Raw genomic sequence first — 19,114 nt, 5'->3', positions numbered from 1 at the left:
AAGTAGAAGAACTCACATTTCTCCGATCCTTAAAACTCTTCACTGGCTTCCAGTTTCTTTCAGGATCAACTTTAAAATTCTGGTTCTTACTTTCATATCTATTCATGGTCAGACTCCTCCTTACATCAGTGATCTGATCCAGACTTACACCCCAGCTCGGGCTCTGAGGTCTGTGGATCAGAATCTACTGATGGTTCCTGAACACGCTTCAGGACCAGAGGAGAGAAATCCTTCCAGACTGTTGCTCCTAAGCTTTGGAACGATCTTCCTCTCCCTCTGTGTTTGATGATCTACTGACTCCTTCAAGAAACATCTTAAGACATTTTTATTCGTTCAGGCTTTTCCTTGATTTTCTGGAACTCCTGTTGTGTTATCAGTTTTATCTTGACCTTTAAAGTATATACTTTATTGAATATTGTTTTGATTGTTTAAGCGCTTTGTGACCCTGGTCTGGAAAAGCGCTATATAAATACAAATGACTTACTTACTTACATGTTATTGTAAATGTTCGGCACCAATTCAATTCAACTTTTCTCGCTTATGAGTAAGAAAATCAAAGGACATTTTTGTTCAAATGAGTTTGTTCAGCATCAAAGGAGCATTAACAAATGAACCATCAGGCTTTTATAATAACCGGTGCTTGACGACGGAGCAGGTTTGTGTCCAGCATGACCTTCTCTTGGTTCATGTCCATGTAAGTGATGCTGGCGATGCTAGCGGCGCGTCTACCTGGTGTGGTCAAACACAGACCTCTCAGTTCAGCTTTTAGAGCTTTAATGTCTTTACCGTTCCAGACGTCTGACCCCAGTCCGGCCTTTCCCCACAATCATGGACTCAGTCGTCTGAAAAAACACCTTGGTGTCAGCAGGAAACTCATGGGCTCATCGTGGAGTCTGTCCAAAAAAAGCCACCAAACGAAAGGCCCCATCAGTCTGTCGCACGTCGGCTCCGCCTCGCTCGTCGGTCGACGCAGGACCAACGAAGACCGCTTCAGGATTTCCCAAATGACCGACGACATCGTCTACTTGGCCGTGTTCGACGGTCACGGCGGACGAGAGGCCGTGGACTTCTGTGAAGCCAACATGGAGGAGAACATCAAGTGAGGGGAACACGTTTGTCTGTTCGTTGACTATAACTCGTGGTGACAACAAAAGTACGTTCTTCCAGAGATCTCGTGAGGAACACACAGAATCTGGACGTGGTTTTATCCGAAGCTTTCCTAGAAGTGGACAAAGCTCTCGCTGAACATTCCCGGTTGTGTCAAAGTGGTGAGTACTTTGGCAGGTTATTTTAAATACATCTTTAAGAGTCCCCAATGAACGAAGCCTCCTCTCGCTCGGGTTTCTTTCTTGTGTTTCAGGAACCACGGCCACGGTGGCTCTTCTGAGGGACAACTCTGAGCTTGTGGTGGCCAGCGTGGGCGACAGCCGGGCCCTGCTGTGTCGCGGAGGAAAGTGCCTGCAACTGAGCGAGGACCACACGGCGGAGAGGAAGGATGAGAGAAGAAGGCATGAAAATCTGATGATATTGAAACAGAATCTTATCTGGCTCCTCATTTCTCAATATATAACATGTGGTCAAATGTTAACAATTCGAACATCTAGATAGAATATACACATTCTTTAAATATATTTACTTTTTATAATCTTTTTCCTTTTAATATACAGTGGGGCAAAAAAGTATTTAGTCAGCCACCAATTGTGCAAGTTCTCCCACTTAAAATGACAGAAGTCTGTCATTTTCATCATAGGTACACTTCAAATGTGAGAGACAGAATGTGAATGTGAAAAAAATCCAGGAATTCACATTGTAGGATTTTTAAATAATCTATTTGTAAATTTTGGTGGAAAATAAGTATTTGGTCAATAACAAAAATTCAACTCAATACTTTGTAATATAACCTTTGTTGGCAATAACAGAGGTCAAACGATTACTATAGGTCTTTATCAGGTTTGCACACACAGTAGCTGGTATTTTGGCCCATTCCTCCATGCAGATCTTCTCGAGAGCAGTGATGTTTTGGGGCTGTCGCCGAGCAACACAGACTTTCAACTCCCTCCACAGATTTTCTATGGGGTTGAGGTCTGGAGACTGGCTAGGCCACTCCAGGACTTTCAAATGCTTCTTACGGAGCTACTCCTTCGTTGCCCGGGCGGTGTGTTTGGGATCATTGTCATGCTGGAAGACCCAGCCACGTTTCATCTTCAAAGCTCTCACTGATGGAAGGAGGTTTTGGCTCAAAACCTCACGATACATGGCCCCATTCATTCTTTCCTTAACACGGATCAGTCGTCCTGTCCCCTTAGCAGAAAAACAGCCCCAAAGCATGATGTTTCCACCCCCATGCTTCACAGTAGGTATGGTGTTCTTGGGATGCAACTCAGTATGTTGTTGTCAATCTATGTTGTCACCTGTAAACCCGTCTCTGGATTGAGATCTGTTAGACGCTAATGTAAATATAAAATTCAAAACAAGAAGTTAAATTTCAACAGAGTAATCGTCTTTTCAAAAACTCTAGACTTCTCTTCTCACACGTATCAGTCGTTACCTTTGTAGGTTTATGACAGTTTTTAGATTATTTTTGTGGTTAAATCGGAGCAAGTAAAGTAAGTAAGTAATATTTATTTATATAGCGCTTTTCTAGACCAGGGTCACAAAACACTTAAACAATCAAAACAATACTCAATAAAGTATATACTTTAAAGGGTCAAGATAATACTGAGAACAACACAGGAGTTCCAGAAAATCAAGGAAAAGCCTGAACAAATAGAAACGTCTTAAGATGTTTCTTAAAGGAGTCAGTAGATCATCAAGCGCAAAGAGAGAGGAAGATCGTTCCAAAGCTAAGGGGAGTCCCCACGTGAGGAAGTGTTTATCAGTTTTATCTTGCCCTTTAAAGTATATACTTTATTGAATACTGTTTTGATTGTTTAAGCCCTTTGTGACCCTGGTCTGGAAGGCGCTATATAAATAAATATTACTTACTTACTTACTTACTTAAGTGAGACGATGGGTCGTCACAAAACTAAATGAAGACACGATAGTTCAAGGATTCTATTGACATTATTTCAGCCTCTGTTCCGCTCAAATGCCTCTAGGATCCAGAGCAGTGGAGGTTTCATCGTGTGGAGCAGGTGTGCAGGTTCGTACGTCAACGGTCAGTTGGCTATGACCAGAAGTATCGGGGATTTTAAACTGAAGGAGTTCGGCGTTATTGCTGAACCGGAGGTCAAGAGGATAGTGGTAAGTTGTGGTTGGATCCTATTCCACATAAACCCATAAACATAGAGGACATCTTTTAAACCCTTTTTGTTTTTGTTCACTTTTAGCTTCACTTTTACTTCTTTTTTGCTTCTTCTTCTAGTTGAACCATGAGGATTCCTTCCTGGCACTGACCACTGATGGGATCCATGGTGTCATGAAGAACCAGGAGATCTGCAGCATCGTCAGCCAGAGTCTGGATCCACACCAGGCAGCACAGAGAGTGTGTCGACAGGTCCGAGGAAACTCATCACGTTTTTCAATCTTCAGTTTGTCAACGACAAATATTGAAGTTCTTTTTCTTTTCCCCTCCCGGTGGTTTCGTCGTCACAGGCTCTCGGTCAGGGTTCTGAAGACAACGTCACCATCATCGTCCTGCCACTCGGTGGTTGGCGGCAGGAAGTGACGGATTAGAACCACCATTAGGTTTGATTATTCATTCATTCATCCATTTTTCTACCGCTTTATCCATTATGGGGGTCGTGGGGAGACTGGAGCCTATTCCAGTTTCATTGGGGCGAGAGGCAAGGGACACCCTGGACAGGACGCCAGTCTGTCGCAGGGGACACCCTGGACAGGACGCCAGTCTGTCGCAGGGCACACACAAAGACAGACAACCATTCACACACACACCCATACCTATGGACAATTTCCCCCAAGTTTTCAATCAACCTCTGTATGTTTTTGGACTGTGGGAGGAAACCGGAGTGCCCGGAGTAAACCCGGGGAGAACATACAAACTCCACACAGAAAGGTCACACGTTGGCTGGAAGCGAACCAGCAACCTTCTTTTGCTTTGAGGCGACCCGTGATGATGATTAAATTATTGAAATATCTTGTGTTTCATTCACATTTTTAATCATTTTTAATTAATCCATTTGATTTACAGTGTTTGTACGGGCCTGAGATACATTTTATATCCCAGGATTATATTCCTACAACTCAGAAAAGACTCAGACTTAGAAAGACTTAGAAAAAACACACAAAAAATTCCATCATTCTCTCAGTGATTTGATTGTTTCACTTTTTTTTAAATTTGCTATTTATTCAAGTATAACAGAGGGTTCAGGTTCATGGAGATGCTGATTTTCGGTTTGAAGCGGTGAATAAGGGGTTAAAACCCAGAGGTTTCTGGGATCACATTCGAGTGTGAGGCACCTGTCTCTGCTGTCAGGAGACGTTAGTCCAGCTCTGTGCTCAGAGGCACCGCAGCAGCGCTCAGTCTTCACCGCCGGGTAAGTCTTTCTTATCTTATTTTAAACATCCATGTTTCTAAATGAATCATGAAGTAATGATATTGTGTTTGTAATTCATCTAATATTTATTTGAGTCGTGATAAAGTTTTATAGATTTTTATAGAGTCTGTTGCTGAGGAGGTTTTCTAAATGCCATTGATTTAATTATTATAACTAATATTATCAATTGACTCAACTTTTGTTCATGCTATTAGCTTATTAATATGTTATTACGCAGAGAAACTCGTTCAATTGTCTTTCAATATTTCTATCAATTCATCCAATACACCTGAAAAGTAGAAACTTTCTTGAAAATCATAAAACATGAAACCAAAAATAAACATTTGCATTTCTGAATTTAAAATTGTTCAAATATACCCAAAATAAATAAAAAGTCAAACTTTTGGCTCTTGTTATATTTGGAGAATGTATGCACACACGTTCACAATATGAATATTTCATTTTGTAATTTTTATTTTATGTCCTCGATCGACTCGTAACACGTCTATAGAATAAATGTACGTTACAATTCTTAATAACATGATCCAAAGCAGTTTTGTCCTGACGTTCATTACCTGGCCAGGTGAGGAGAACATTGTTCCTCACAAACTCCACTCAGTCAATAATAAAATAGAACATTTACAGACGCTCTGGGTTGTTCCCGTCCGCTGACCCAGGGCTGACTTGGACCAGCGTTGTGTGTGTCGTTCTTGGAGCAGGTTATCGGTGATTGACTCAACATTCTGGGTCGATCCAGAACCTTTACCACCAGCATAAACAGCCTGATACACCTGGACAGGTGTAAGAGGGACAGTTTTGTCTCCCCTTTATCTCTCTTTTTAAAATATATATTAAGCAAAATAGAGTTTTTAATTGTTTTTAACTTGTTTTTAACTGTACTGTAGTGACCCAGTAATCTACCTGTCTGGCATATTATGACCAGCTGAGCTGACGCTGGAATGTTCAAGTCAAGCAAGAAGTTTGCGTTCAAAATGTCTTCTTATTCCTACAAAGATGGTCATCCTGTGACACGTTGGAAATGAAAAACCCCAAAACGTCGATCATAATGGAGGTCGCTGTTCTTATACTGTGTCTAAACTAATGTTAAAGTCAGTTTTGGTGCCAGTGATGCACTGTTTTGGATTATAAACGTCATCAAGACGTGTGTAATGTTCTGTCTGAGCGTGAACTGAAACTTTAATAGTTCAGATCAAAGCCATATTTGACATAGTGAAGATTGAATATTATAACATTTATTTTATAGTATTAGTTCAAGGATGAATTGACATTAAAGCACATTGCATATACAATAATACATCCTTGTGAATTATTGTTTTATTAACTGAATTGTATTCATTATTTTCTAAGTCGTGATTTTGTTTCTACAGGTTCTTCTCATGATGACGGACCCAATGAGTCACATCAACATCGCAATGATGGACGACGTTTGCACCAACGGAATGTCGGGGCCAAAGGTCGGCACAGGCGAGGAGCAGTTGAGGCCGCCGCGAGGATCCACCGTGAGCTTTCACAACATCAACTACAAGGTCCCGCTGAAGAGCGGCTTCTTCTGCAAGAGGACCGTGACCAGCAAGGAGATCCTGGTGGACCTGAAGTCAGTTCTCACTTTAATTGCCTGTCGCTTTCAAACGTGCAGCGGTTTTCCTTGTCCTTGAATTGAATATATATCAAACTTTTACAGGATTTCAAAAATTGACAATTAGATTTTTCGGTTTTATTCCGAATATTCATTGTTTTTGTCAGTAGATTTGTCAAAGCACATTGTCGTATTTAACTTAATATTAAAGTGGTTATTATCATGGCGAACGTGTACCTATAAGGTCTTTAATTAAACCACTTATGAGCTTTGTTTCTTCTTATAATTATGTCTGTCCTAACAAATGTCGCTCTAGTCATACCAGACGATCAAATCAAACACAAATTGAAGAAAACAAGGTGATCTAATCATTTATTTAAAGGACTATATGGTGTTTTTTTGGCCTTTAATAAATAACAGAATCAGAATCAGAATCCTTTTATTTGTCCCGCGAGGGGAAATTCGGTTTAACAACAGCAATATACCAAAAAAAATAAAACACCCAGAAATAAAATAATAAAAAATAAAAAAAATCTAAATAGAATAGAAAATAAATCTGCACTATATTATATATACACAATCATATTTACAAAAATAACCAGAAAGGTGCAGTTAAATAATTATCTAACTATTATATGATTATTATATATATATTATATGATATTATAATTATCACTGTTAATGTATCTAGTAAATAGTGATTATTTTATCTTTTAATTTTTGAGAAAAAAAAAACACCTCCTTACTTTTGTAGAGAATAATGAATGAATAGAAAAGTGTTTATTATTTTTAGATAGAATTAAAAGTGTGATGGATTGTTTGTAAATTCTTCGATGCTACCCTGTGATTATCTTCAATGGTTTCTGTAGCAACTTTTCATTTCACGCCATGATATAATTTTCATATCCCTTTCTTGCTAATGATATTGAATCCACTTGACGTTTCCCATTTTTTTTCGACTTTCCATGGCCTCAGGGTTAATTATATGATATTAAGCATGGGGGGCTGCGTATAATCTCCCTGGCGCTCTCGAGGGCAGTCTGCCAGTGCAGAGAATTAAACACTGTCCCGTGTCACTGCCAGGCTTTTATACAAGCTTTTAATTCCGTTTTACACCACAGGCCTTTTGTGTGAGCATTCGCTCTGAAGTCCCAGGATTTGCTGTGGATTTAGAAAAATTCTATGGATTTTTTTTTCAATGGTGAAGGAAAACTCATAATATCTGTATCAAGTGAGAAAGAAAAGTGTTGGGTTTTTTTTCTGAAGGTTCATTAATGATTAGAGGAGCTTATGAGGATTTATCTAGAAACATCGCTCGTGGAGATGAGGCGAGTCATTCAGGAGAGACTCAAAGTAGCTTCTCTAAATTGAGGGGGTTCAGGCTCCTTTTCAGGAAGAGCCTATGATGCCTGCCTTCTGAGACGATGGGGGGGGGGACCTCAGGGTGGACTCAAGTCACTGGAGAGACTAGATGTTCTACCTGGATTAGGGTGTGGGGAGCAGGAGGTCTGGGACTATGGAAGTTTATCAATTTCATCCGTATATTGACTTTAACATTTAAGAGGTTGAAGCTTTGAGTTTTTAATTGAAATGCTGTCGTTTTTTAAGCAGGTTGTCTTTATTAAATTGTTGAATTCAATAACTTCTATATTGAAATGTTCATATTTTTTTATAGGCTGATTTAATTTAATAACTTCTATATTTAAAATGTTGAATTTGTTTTTATTTAATAATTAAATTAAATCATTTCTACATTTAGAGTCTGTATTTGCTAGTGAATCGATGAATTTTAAAAATTAAATTTACTAAATTCAACATTTTGAGTGGCTGAAAGTAACGCGGTACTTTTTTTTGTATCACTTTATTAAACCAACATTTTTGTATTGAATTTAAAAGGCTAAGAATGAAAAAATATTGAATTTGAAAAATATATTTAATGAGTTATTAGAATTAGAATATCAAAGTCTATATGTGGAAGAAAAAAAAAAGAAAATCTATTTATATATATACTGTATATGGCTCTATTATACCAACATTTCAATATAGAAAATAAGTGTTTAATGTGACTATTCTGATGGCACAGATAAACTTCCATATGGTAATCTTTGCTTTGGCTGCTGTCCCCAAGGTTTCATTAGTTGAGATGAGTTAATAATGATGATGATGATGAAGATGATTTTCTTCAATGTTTTCCCCTGCAGTGGAATCATGAGACCAGGCCTGAACGCAATTCTCGGACCCTCCGGTGGCGGCAAGTCTTCGTGAGTCCTCGCCCTTCTATCAGTCCACGGGTCTGGTTGTGCTGCAGATGTTTCCTCATGTTCTCCTCTGTTGCAAAGGTTTCTGGATGTTCTCGCTGCACGGAAGGACCCGTCGGGCCTCTCCGGGGAGGTCCTCGTGGACGGGGCGCCACAACCTCTGAACTTCAAGTGTCTGTCTGGTTACGTAGTCCAGGTTTGTGTCCGTTTATCGGCTTTAAAAAAAAAGAAAAATGTCATCACGAATTGATTGTGTTAAAATCTGACTTAGGTCAGTCTGTCAAACTGAGCCTGAGAAACCTGGGTGTTGTATTTGATAAAGACATGTCTCTTGTTCAACACTGCAGAAAACTGACCAGACACTGTTTCCTTCAACTGAGAAAAATCTCTAAACTTAGGAAAATGTTGTCACAACATGATCTGGAGCTTGTAATCCATGCGTTTGTTTCTTTTCGCCAGGACTATTGTAACAGTTTGTTTTCATGTCTTAACAAGAAGGATCTGTCTCGCCTGCAGTTGATTCAAAACTCTGAAGTGAGAATTCTGACCTGCTCTAGTAGAAGAACTCACATTTCTCCGATCCTTAAAACTCTTCACTGGCTTCCAGTTTCTTTCAGGATCAACTTTAAAATTCTGGTTCTTACTTTCAGATCTATTCATGGTCAGACTCCTCCTTACATCAGCGATCATATCCAGCCTTACACCCCAGCTCGGGCTCTGAGGTCTGTGGATCAGAATCTACTGATGGTTCCTGAACACGCTTCAGGACCAGAGGAGAGAAATCCTTCCAGTCTGTTGCTCCTAAGCTTTGGAACGATCTTCCTCTGTGTTTGCACTTGATGATCTACTGACTTCTTTAAGAAACATCTTAAGATGTTTTTATTTGTTCAGGCTTTTCCTTGATTTTCTGGAACTCTTGTTGTGTTATCAGTTTTATCTTGATCTTTAAAGTATATACTTTATTGAATATTGTTTTGATTGTTTAAGCTCTTTGTGACCCTGGTCTGGAAAAGCACTATACAAATAAAAATTACTTACTTACTTACTTAAAAGGAGGACGTGGTCATGGGAACGCTGACGGTCAGAGAGAACCTGTGCTTCTCCGCCGCGCTCCGACTGCCCTCCTCGGTGCCGGCGACAGAGAAACAGGCTCGGGTCAGTCATCTGGTCCAGGAGCTGGGTCTCGCCAAGGTGGCCGACAGCAAGGTGAGTGCAAAGTACACTCGTCGGCAATTTTAGAATTACGACTATAAAAAGGTTTGTTTTTTGTTTTTAAGGTGGGCACGCCGCTGACCCGAGGGATCTCCGGAGGAGAGAAGAAGAGGACGAGCATCGGCATGGAGCTGGTCATCGACCCTTCGGTTCTGTTCCTGGACGAGCCGACGACGGGTCTGGACGCCAGCACGGCCAACTCGGTCCTGCTGCTGCTGAAGAGGTGAGGAGCTCACCTGCTCAGGCTGACCTGGACGTATCTCAACCCCCGTGTGGTTTCACAGCATGGCCGACCAGGGGAGGACTATCATCATGTCCATCCATCAGCCGCGATACTCCATCTTCCGATTGTTCAACTCTCTCACTCTGCTGATCGGGGGGAAGATGGCGTACCACGGACCGTCTCCCAACGCCTTGGACTACTTCAGTGACATCGGTAATCACGAGTCTTTATTTGTCGGTGGGGGGGCAGCCTGGTGTGAGGGGTCATCGAGCAAAAAATTGAGGAGCGGAAATTACAAACTCAAGTTATAAAATTAGGATAAATTATTATTTGATTGTATTTTAAAAAGCACCTTTTTCAAGTACTTACAATACTTATTAATATTGGCCTATTTTCCTTTAATCGGCAGTAAAATGGACAAAAACAAATAGCTCTCTCCCCTCACCTTCACCTCCCTGGGCACTGTGACCTCTGCAAACCTCTCCTTGTCTACTAACACCTCAGCCATCGTCAAGAAGGCACAGCAGCGTCTGCACCTCCTGAGAGCTCAGAGGGTGATCGTTTGCTTCGACTTGTTGCTCTCTGGCAGACGCTACAGGTCCAGCAAAACAAGAACAAATTGACCCAGGGACAGCTTGGACCAACAAGCCATCATCATCACACTGAACACAAACCACACTGACACACACAGACACACACACACACCACCCAAGGACAATGTAATAGTAAGAAAGTTGTTTATAGTTATTTGTAAAGTGCCTTTCGCAGACCAGGGTCACAAAGCATGAAAACAACAAAGCAATACACAGTTTAAATTCACTTCATTTTAATTCACAGGCTATTTTAGTTATTTTATGATATTTCATTTTAGATACATTTAATTTAGAAATATGATATTAAAACACAATTTTCAAGTATTTCAACCAAAAAAAGGAACGATACAAAAAAGAACAAAGATCTTTAAAGACTTAGTTATTTTTCACTATTGGAATGAGTTATAGATTATCCTTCTTTTTTTAGTTGTACAACGACATCTTTAGGGCCGAACTAATAGTCAGAGGGCCGTGCTTTGCTTTTCCGGTGTAGCTTGACACAGAACGTTCTGCACTGGTGAGATGAGTAATGCGTTAAAACACACATTTTAAGTTTGTGAACTCAATCCAGAGTGATAAAGCCACATGTTAAACTCGGATGTCGTCCTCGGCCTCATGATAGCTCAACAGATGACAGAGTTAACCTAACAGCTTAGGCAGGCAACAAGATCAGGTTGGTTATAAACGACATCACTCACTATTATTACGATGGTGGGTCAAAACCACAAAGCAGTTTGAAACATGGCGTTATGGCTGTAAGACTTTTGCAGACGTTAATATTATTACAATGAAGAACTATGCTACAGCTAGAGCTAATGTTTGCATCTCCGTTAGCCTAGTTTACTTCCGCTTGTCAACGTCAGTGAACTGCCCACATGTCCACAGAAACACACGTTTAATGTGCCATTGTATCGTACTGTGACAGGCCCTTAACATTTGATCTATTTATCTATTTGTTTCACTTTGTACTAATGCCTCGTTCTTTTTATGTGTACTTTTAACGCTCAGTCGCTTCTACATGTCATTGTACATTATGCAATGACATCAAAAGGTTTCTGATTTCTAACAAAAATATATAGATATATTATACTATAGAAATATTTTGAGACTAGAAATAAAAATAAAATTTATTCAAAAATGTTTTCGGTTAATTTATCCGTCTTTCAGGATATTCTTGCGAACCCCACAACAACCCGGCCGACTTCTTCCTCGATGTGATAAATGGAGACGCTGGTTCCTCGAAGGAGAGCAACTCCAACGGTAACGACACTTCCACGTAATTCCCAGAAACAATTGTGTTTTAGAATCATATTGTGCGCACCTGGTTCTGTTATCGGGTTGTTTTTGTTACAAGCTGATTAAGTTGCTAAATGACCACAATGAACAGTATCTATGGTGGGATCGTGGTGGCAGCAGCTGGAATGAAGAGACCCAGACCCTTCATGGAAGCTCAGCTGGGAGAATGTTTCCTGCTAGTTTGGAGGCGTTGCTACAGTTTCTTTAACAACAATTTAACGTTTCATTTATAATGAATTTAGAGGCTAGAAAATAACATTTTCATATTTTAGTTATTTTATCAAATAAAAAAAGTCATTTATTTAGTTTATTTTCAAAAGTTTGGAATTGTATTAATTAAAAAAACAACTATTGAATGTAATTGAATGCAAAAGAAAAGCTTATACAAAAGCAGGTTGAGATTAAAACAAAAGTTAAAGAAATAAAGCCCTTTTTAAAGTGTTTTTTTTTGGGGGGGGGACTTTATTAAAAGTGAATGGAAAAATATTTTTTATTTTCCATTGGTGCAGCCAGTTTTAGTTTGATCTTTGCTCTAATTTATGTGATATTTAGAATTATTAAATGTTCAGTTCCAGGTTTTATTTAAGGTTGTATATTAATTGATTTTAATTAAAAAGTTATAAAAGGACATTTAAGTCAAATCAGTGTTTGTATTATTGAATTATAATATGCAGGCCTGGCCCACAGAGAAGTACTTTTATATGTATAGTAGTATATAGTATAGCAGGGGTGGGCAATTAAAATTCTTCAAGGGCCACATTAAAGTCTGTGAATGTTGTTAGGGGCCGTCAAGCAAAAAGAAAGACGAAAAAATCCCTTAAAAAGAAGGACATGCGTCATTAGGCCGTGACTTTTATTAATAAGATGCAATTTTATTGTTGTATAGATGAGTTTTTTTCAATTAACTTAAAAAAAAGGTTTTGAGGGATTAATATATACACACAAAATTACACAGAAAAAAAAAGGGAAGTGTTATTTGAAAATGTAAACTAATAATAAATAAAAAATACATTTGTTAATGCATTGAAACCATTTATACATGATCATACTGTGACATTACGAGGGCCGCATAAATACAGTCAAAGGGCTGCACTTTGCCCAGGTATGTAGTATAGTATAGTATGTATAGTATGGTTCATAAGTACTCCTGAGTGGCTCCTCATCTTCTCTCGAACAGAGAGTCCAGACAGTTAAAAGTCATTTGGGTCGTTCTGTCTTCGATCTTGTTCTTTGGGTCAGAAAGTTCCCGACCACGGATCAAAGGATGTCGGTCCCCGTCTAAAAGAAAAAGCATCATTTCTCTCTCGTCCATCGCTCTCTTTCAGAGCCGGCGATGGAGAGCGACCGACGTTCCCGACAGAACGTGGTGAAGCATCTGCTGGATCAGTACAAGAGGAGCAGCTACCACAGGGACGTGCAGTCCGAGCTGCAGCGGATCGCACTGGGTCGACCCGGTCACTTCCAGACCACCCTCACCCTCCACTACAACAACTCCTTCTTTCACCAGCTGCACTGGGTCCTCAAGAGAACCTTCCAGAACCTCCTTCTGGACGCACAGACCTCTGTGACACAGGTAACTTGGAACAAAGAATCCGAACCAAAATATTTTTGCGTCAAAAGACTGTCAACCTTTCGGGCTTGAATGACGTGTTTTTGTTCTGACTTTTAACTTGTCCTTCCCGTCAGAAGTGACAGCAGCGCCGGTGTTTACATGTGGAACTAAAGAGGTCACGACTTAACGCCCTCATTAGTCGCCCCCCCCCCCCGGCAATCAAAATGCCTAAAGAAGTCTCCTCACTTTAAGTATTATTAACAGCTAATCTGCCCGAAATAAGTCACAATAATCCCACAAGAAGGGCTCCGGTTGGCGTGGGCGCCGTAATCGGCTTTAGTGTCTGTTGTGACCCGACTCTTGCTCTAGATGGGTCCGATTCTAAACTGATATCATACCTGACCAAAGCCCCCCCCGTCCCCCCGTCCCCTCATCACATGACAGCATCATGACGGCTGGAGGCTCTGGTGGGAATGAGGTGGAAAAAAGCTCGACCTTCTTAACTTCTCCCCTCACCCTGGGAACTGCTTAGTCCTGTCATAATCTGCAAATAGTTGGGATTAGGAGTTGTGTTGCTTTCACTTCTCCCGCTCTTTTGTCATCCCGCCGCCACGCCGTGCACCACTTAACCCCTGATCCCCTGAAACTTGAACTTGCTCTCCGCGAGAAGCTGAATTAGTTTAGCTGATTAAAGCCATTGAAGATTTATATCATCAACTGGATTATTCTCTAAAACCTTTGCATGCTTTTTCTTCTGGGATTCCTTAACGCAGTCGTGATTTGATTATGAGTTTGAAACCTTTGCCTGAAATGGTGTTTGTGTGTTTCAGGTGGTCGTCCACATCTTCCTGGCTCTGGTGGTCGGAGCCATTTTCTTCAACATCCAAGAGGATCAGAGTGGAATCCAGAACAGGTTCATCTCACCTTCAAATAGTTGAAACCTTAACACAAGCTTCAAATAAATGATTTGTGTTTGTGTGTGTGTGTGTCTGTATGTAGGCGCCCATGTGTGTGTGTGTGTACGTGTCTATATATATTTGTTTGTGTGTGTGTGTGAATGTGTTTGTGTATACGGGTCAATATGTGTGTGTGTGTGTGTGTCTGTGTGTAGATGTCCATGTATGTATGTGTCTATATATGTGTGTGTGTTTGTGTGTGTGTTTGTCTATGTGTTTATATATATTTGTGTGTATGTGCATGCATGTGTGTGTGTTATATGTATCTAAATGTGTGTGTGTGTCTGTCTATATGCATGTGTGTGTGTTTTATGTATCTAAATGTGTGTGTGTGTCTGTCTATATGCATGTGTGTGTGTTTTATGTATCTAAATGTGTGTGTGTGTCTGTCTATATGCATGTGTGTGTGTTTTATGTATCTAAATGTGTGTGTGTGTCTGTCTATATGCATGTGTGTGTGTTTTATGTATCTAAATGTGTGTGTGTGTCTGTCTATATGCATGTGTGTGTGTTTTATGTATCTAAATGTGTGTGTGTGTCTGTCTATATGCATGTGTGTGTGTTTTATGTATCTAAATGTGTGTGTGTGTCTGTCTATATGCATGTGTGTGTGTTTTATGTATCTATAAATGTGTGTGTGTGTCTGTCTATATGCATGTGTGTGTGTTTTATGTATCTATAAATGTGTGTGTGTGTCTGTCTATATGCATGTGTGTGTGTTTTATGTATCTATAAATGTGTGTGTGTCTGTCTATATGTGGTGTGTGTGTGTGTGTGTGTTTTATGTATCTATAAATGTGTGTGTGTGTGTCTGTCTATATGCGTGTGTGTGTGTGTGTGTGTTGTATTTATAAATATTTATGTTGTATGTATCTATAAATGTTTGTGTGTCTCTGTTCATATGCATTTGTGTGTGTTGTATTCGTCTATAAATGCGTGTGTGTCTGTCTATATGCGTGTGTGTGTGATATATGTATTTATAAATATTTGTGTTGTATGTATCTATAAATGTGTGTGTATGTATCTGTCTATATGCTTGTGTGTGTGTGTGTTGTATTGATCTATAAATGTGTGTGTGTCTGTCTTTATGTGTTGTATGTATCTATAAATATTTGTGATGTATGTATCTATAAATGTGTGTGTGTCTGTCTATATGCATGCATGTGTGCGTGTTGTATGTGTCCATAAATGTGAGTTTTGTTTAGGTCTATATAAATGTGTTTGTGTTTAAGTGTGTATTTGTGTATTTATGCAAGTTTGTGTCAACATGTATGCATGATTGAGTATGTGTGTATTTATGAGTGACTGTGTGTGCGTGTTTGTGTGTGTGCATGCATGTACCTTTTTTTTGTGTCCGTTTATGTGTACTTTATTGTGTGTGTTCATATTAGGTGTATAAGAAAATATTGATTCACTCAAACATCCAAATATTCTTAAAACAAAACTTTAACATGTAAATATTCAGAGCGTTTGTTCATTTTTGTGTCACAATTTAACTTCCACAGTCATTAAGTCCTCTGAACAAAAACCGAAAAATTAACAGTGAAATCCCGGCTGACTGAGGACAAGAGGATACAGCCGATTCCCGCAGCTTTCAAAGCTGATGTTTGGACCTATTTTGCTTTCAAAACAAATGAAATCAGTTACGACTTCATCAAGAGTCATGTGGTCTGTAAATACTGCAACACCAGAGTCAAGTACTCGACAATACTACACATATATCCTTGTTCCTACAGTATTAACATCAAGGTTTCTCTGATTCATGACTTCTATGGAGAAATATCACATGTCTTTATAGTCTTTAAGGAATTGTTTGCATTAATCTTTACATGCATTCCTGATGGTCTAATCTTCTTACTAAACTTTATTGGGCACATCGAGGGCTCATGAGCTCGACCATAAAAGAAAAACTCAATGGACTTTTCTTCTTCTACTCTCCCGTGGTCAGGGCTTTGTTGTATGTTCGGGCACAAGGGTCAGTCCCTGCTCTCTAGGTCTATGTCGTGTAAATGTATCGAATCCCATGTTTGAACGTGTCACATGTGTTTCAGGTTGGGAGCTCTCTTCTTCATCAGTACTAACCAGTGCTTCAGCACGGTGTCGGCCGCGGAGCTCTTCATCATAGAGAGGAAGCTGTTCTTGTACGTACCCACAGGTCAACGTTCTCAACGGCAACGGCGTGAAATGAGAATATTTGTGTTCGCTCCAGGCACGAGTACATCAGCGGATACTACCGAGTGTCGGTCTACTTCCTGTCCAAGGTTGTGGCCGACTTTACTCTGCGCACGCTCACTTCTGTGGTGTTCAGCGCCGTCCTCTACTTTTTGATCGGTAAGATAAGTGTCGACACAACTAACAACACAACTACCAACACAACTTTATATCATACACAACATAACTAATCTTCTTAGATTCTAAAACAATATTGACCTGTAACAATTCATTTTCTCACCAGAGTCAAATGGATGATGATTAAGTTTAGTTATTCAAATGTTTAGTGTGTTTTTTCAAATTAAACAAAACTAGCTTAGATACCCAGTGTCCCCCGAGTATAAAAAATATATTTAAAAAAAAATGGCAAAGAAGCTGAAATTATGGGAATTGTGTTTACTTACTGTGTGCTAATGATCTTATAAATCTCATTACAATTTGACCTATTTTAATTTTTGTGGGGGTCTTCGGTCCTCCTTTCTCACCTAACATTTAAAATATTAATATGTAATACATATAGTTTAGATATCATAAAATCTGGACGTATTTTTATTTTCATGGGGGTCGTCTGCCCCCCTTTTTAGTACAAAATGTACTGAAATTCTGGAAATCTCCTTCACTTTATATATAATATATAAATAGTAACTAATTTATTATGACTGACATTTTTGAATTTTCATTGGGGGTCTTTTGCCCCCCTTGCCACCCGATAATATTTAAATAAGTTGCTGAAAGTCTTTCAATCTCCCTTACTTAAAATGTAAAACATATACTAACTAATTAAATCAAAATTGGAAATATTTGCATTTCATGGGGGTCTTTGCTCCCTTACAATTAAGGAAAGGTGATGAAATTCTGAAAATCTGCTTTACCTAGTATAGTATAGTAACTGGTTGGATAAAAATCGGACATTTTATTGCAGGTCTTCTGGTCTTTTCCTCGCCCTCTTATTTTAAATAAAGACCGTTCATTACGGAACTCTCTCTTACTTGATATATAATACATATAGTTTACATAAAGATTGGACGTATTTGCATTTTCATGGAGGTTTTCAGCTCCCTTACAATCAATAAAATGTGCTGAAATTCTAGAAATCTCCTTTACTTATATATATACTGTATAATATAGTAACTAATTTAATAAAAATGGTATATATTCAAATTTTCATGGGGGTCTGCCGCCATACTGCCCCCTAACTTTTAAATTAAGTTGCTGAAATTCTTTGAATCTCACTTACTTAAAGAGTTAAACATATAGTAGCTAATTTAATCAAAATTGGAACATATTTGCATTCTCATGGGGGTCTTCTGCCCCCTTTTTTATCCACCCTAGAATTGAGAAAATATGTTGAAATTCTGGAACTCTCCCTTACTTTAATATTTAACATGTATAGTAACTAATTTGATCAAAATGGGACAGTTTTCACGGGGGTCCTCTTCCACCCTTTCTGCCTCCTTTCAATTAACAAAAGGTACTAAAGTTCTGGAAGTCTCCCTTACTTTAATATGTAAAACATATAGTCAATAATGACATATAATATTGGACATGTTTTAATTTGAACGGGGGTCTTCTACCCCCCTTTGAACCCCCTTACAACTAACGAAAAGGGCTGAAATCAGTAAAATTAGATGTCTATTAATTTTCATCTGCCACCGTGAGGGAGACTGAGAAAGGTTGAACTTAACTTAAGTTAAGATGTATTTGTAACCTGCAGTATTGATGTGATTGTAATCTGCTGCCAGGGTTCAAACCCACAGTGGAAGCCTTCTTCATCTTCACTCTGACCGTGACTCTGCTGGCGTACACGGCCACGGCACTGACGCTCGCCATCGCCGCCGACCAGACGGTTATCGCTCTGGCCAACATCTTGATCACCATCACGTTTGTCTTCATGATGGTGAGGTTTTTATTTTCAACAAACCCTTACATGCTTCGATACAATCTTCTGGTCGTCTACAGATTTTCTCCGGCCTCCTGATCAACCTGCCCAGCATCCACGACTGGCTCTACTGGCTCAAGTATCTCAGCATCCCCGGATATGGTCTCGCTGTAAGACTCTCTGGCGCCATCGTGTGAGCGTTTTTTTTTTTTTTAATGTACTGCTTGTGTCCCCAACAGGCTTTAAACATCAACGAGTTCGTTGGATTAAACTTCTGCGGCGAGTCCGTCTCCAAGAACTCCAGCATGTCCTCGCTGATGTTGAACTGCAGCGAGAGCACCGCGGCTCTGATGTGAGCGCCCCCTGTCTGTGCTCTACCTGCTGTTCTTCCACCTTTTAATCTGAGCGTCCTTCCTCCAGGTGTACGGGCGAACAACAACTGCACTTTTTGGGGGTTGAGTTCAGCTCCTGGGGACTTTGGAAGAACCACGTCGCCCTGGCTGTCATGGCGCTCGTCTTCCTCCTCATCACATATTTGAAACTTCGTTTTATCAAGACATTCTCCTGAAGATTTAAGTTTAATCTCTGTTGTCTTTTCATTTTTTGGAGGCAGATTATCTTTTCTGGAAACAAGACGGCCACGATTAAAAAAAGGCAAATCTTTTAGGAAACAAGAAGATGATGAAGACGAGACTCGTAAGGAATAAGGCAAGAACACTTTTAGGAAACGAGGACAAAAAAGTTATATGGGTTAGATTTTAACAAAATATGATAAACCTCTTTATTTTCACTTTTTTACACAAATACATATTTTATTCTGCCTTCACCGATGTGCTTGTGT

General features: G+C 39.5%; 2 protein-coding genes across 2 annotated transcripts; both read left to right on the top strand.

Annotated features, from left to right (window-relative positions):
- Positions 1-694: 694 nt before the first annotated feature.
- LOC148089497 (protein phosphatase Mn(2+)-dependent 1K-like) lies at positions 695-4,059 on the top strand. Its single transcript, XM_087784141.1, has 6 exons — positions 695-1,099; positions 1,168-1,268; positions 1,361-1,508; positions 3,099-3,243; positions 3,365-3,496; positions 3,595-4,059. The coding sequence occupies exons 1-6, from the start codon at positions 702-704 to the stop codon at positions 3,673-3,675; spliced, it is 1,005 nt and encodes a 334-aa protein (XP_087640267.1). The 5' UTR covers positions 695-701; the 3' UTR covers positions 3,676-4,059.
- Positions 4,060-5,896: 1,837 nt separating this feature from the next.
- abcg2d (ATP binding cassette subfamily G member 2 (JR blood group)) lies at positions 5,897-19,033 on the top strand. The gene is made up of 15 exons (XM_087784130.1): positions 5,897-6,111; positions 8,295-8,354; positions 8,433-8,547; positions 9,405-9,557; positions 9,629-9,786; positions 9,848-9,999; positions 11,547-11,655; positions 13,017-13,248; positions 14,058-14,140; positions 16,235-16,324; positions 16,393-16,514; positions 18,137-18,291; positions 18,354-18,443; positions 18,513-18,625; positions 18,694-19,033. Exons 1-15 carry the CDS (start codon positions 5,897-5,899, stop codon positions 18,839-18,841), a joined length of 1,995 nt encoding a protein of 664 aa, XP_087640256.1. The 3' UTR covers positions 18,842-19,033.
- The last annotated feature ends 81 nt before the right edge of the window (positions 19,034-19,114 follow it).

Source organism: Callionymus lyra, chromosome 1, assembly GCF_982586985.1.
Source record: "Callionymus lyra chromosome 1, fCalLyr1.hap1.1, whole genome shotgun sequence".
Lineage (NCBI taxonomy): Eukaryota > Metazoa > Chordata > Actinopteri > Syngnathiformes > Callionymidae > Callionymus > Callionymus lyra.
This window is presented reverse-complemented; position numbering and strand designations above follow the sequence as displayed.

Excerpts from the sequence above, each read along its gene's own strand:
- abcg2d (XM_087784130.1), top strand. The coding sequence starts at position 5,897 with ATGACGGACCCAATGAGTCACATCAACATCGCAATGATGGACGACGTT. Across the intron at positions 8,355-8,432 it reads TCCGGTGGCGGCAAGTCTTC|GTTTCTGGATGTTCTCGCTG; the intron begins GTGAGTCCTCGC and ends TCTGTTGCAAAG. Across the intron at positions 8,548-9,404 it reads TGTCTGGTTACGTAGTCCAG|GAGGACGTGGTCATGGGAAC; the intron begins GTTTGTGTCCGT and ends CTTACTTAAAAG.
- LOC148089497 (XM_087784141.1), top strand. The coding sequence starts at position 702 with ATGCTGGCGATGCTAGCGGCGCGTCTACCTGGTGTGGTCAAACACAGA. Across the intron at positions 1,269-1,360 it reads TTCCCGGTTGTGTCAAAGTG|GAACCACGGCCACGGTGGCT; the intron begins GTGAGTACTTTG and ends CTTGTGTTTCAG. Across the intron at positions 3,244-3,364 it reads CGGAGGTCAAGAGGATAGTG|TTGAACCATGAGGATTCCTT; the intron begins GTAAGTTGTGGT and ends TTCTTCTTCTAG.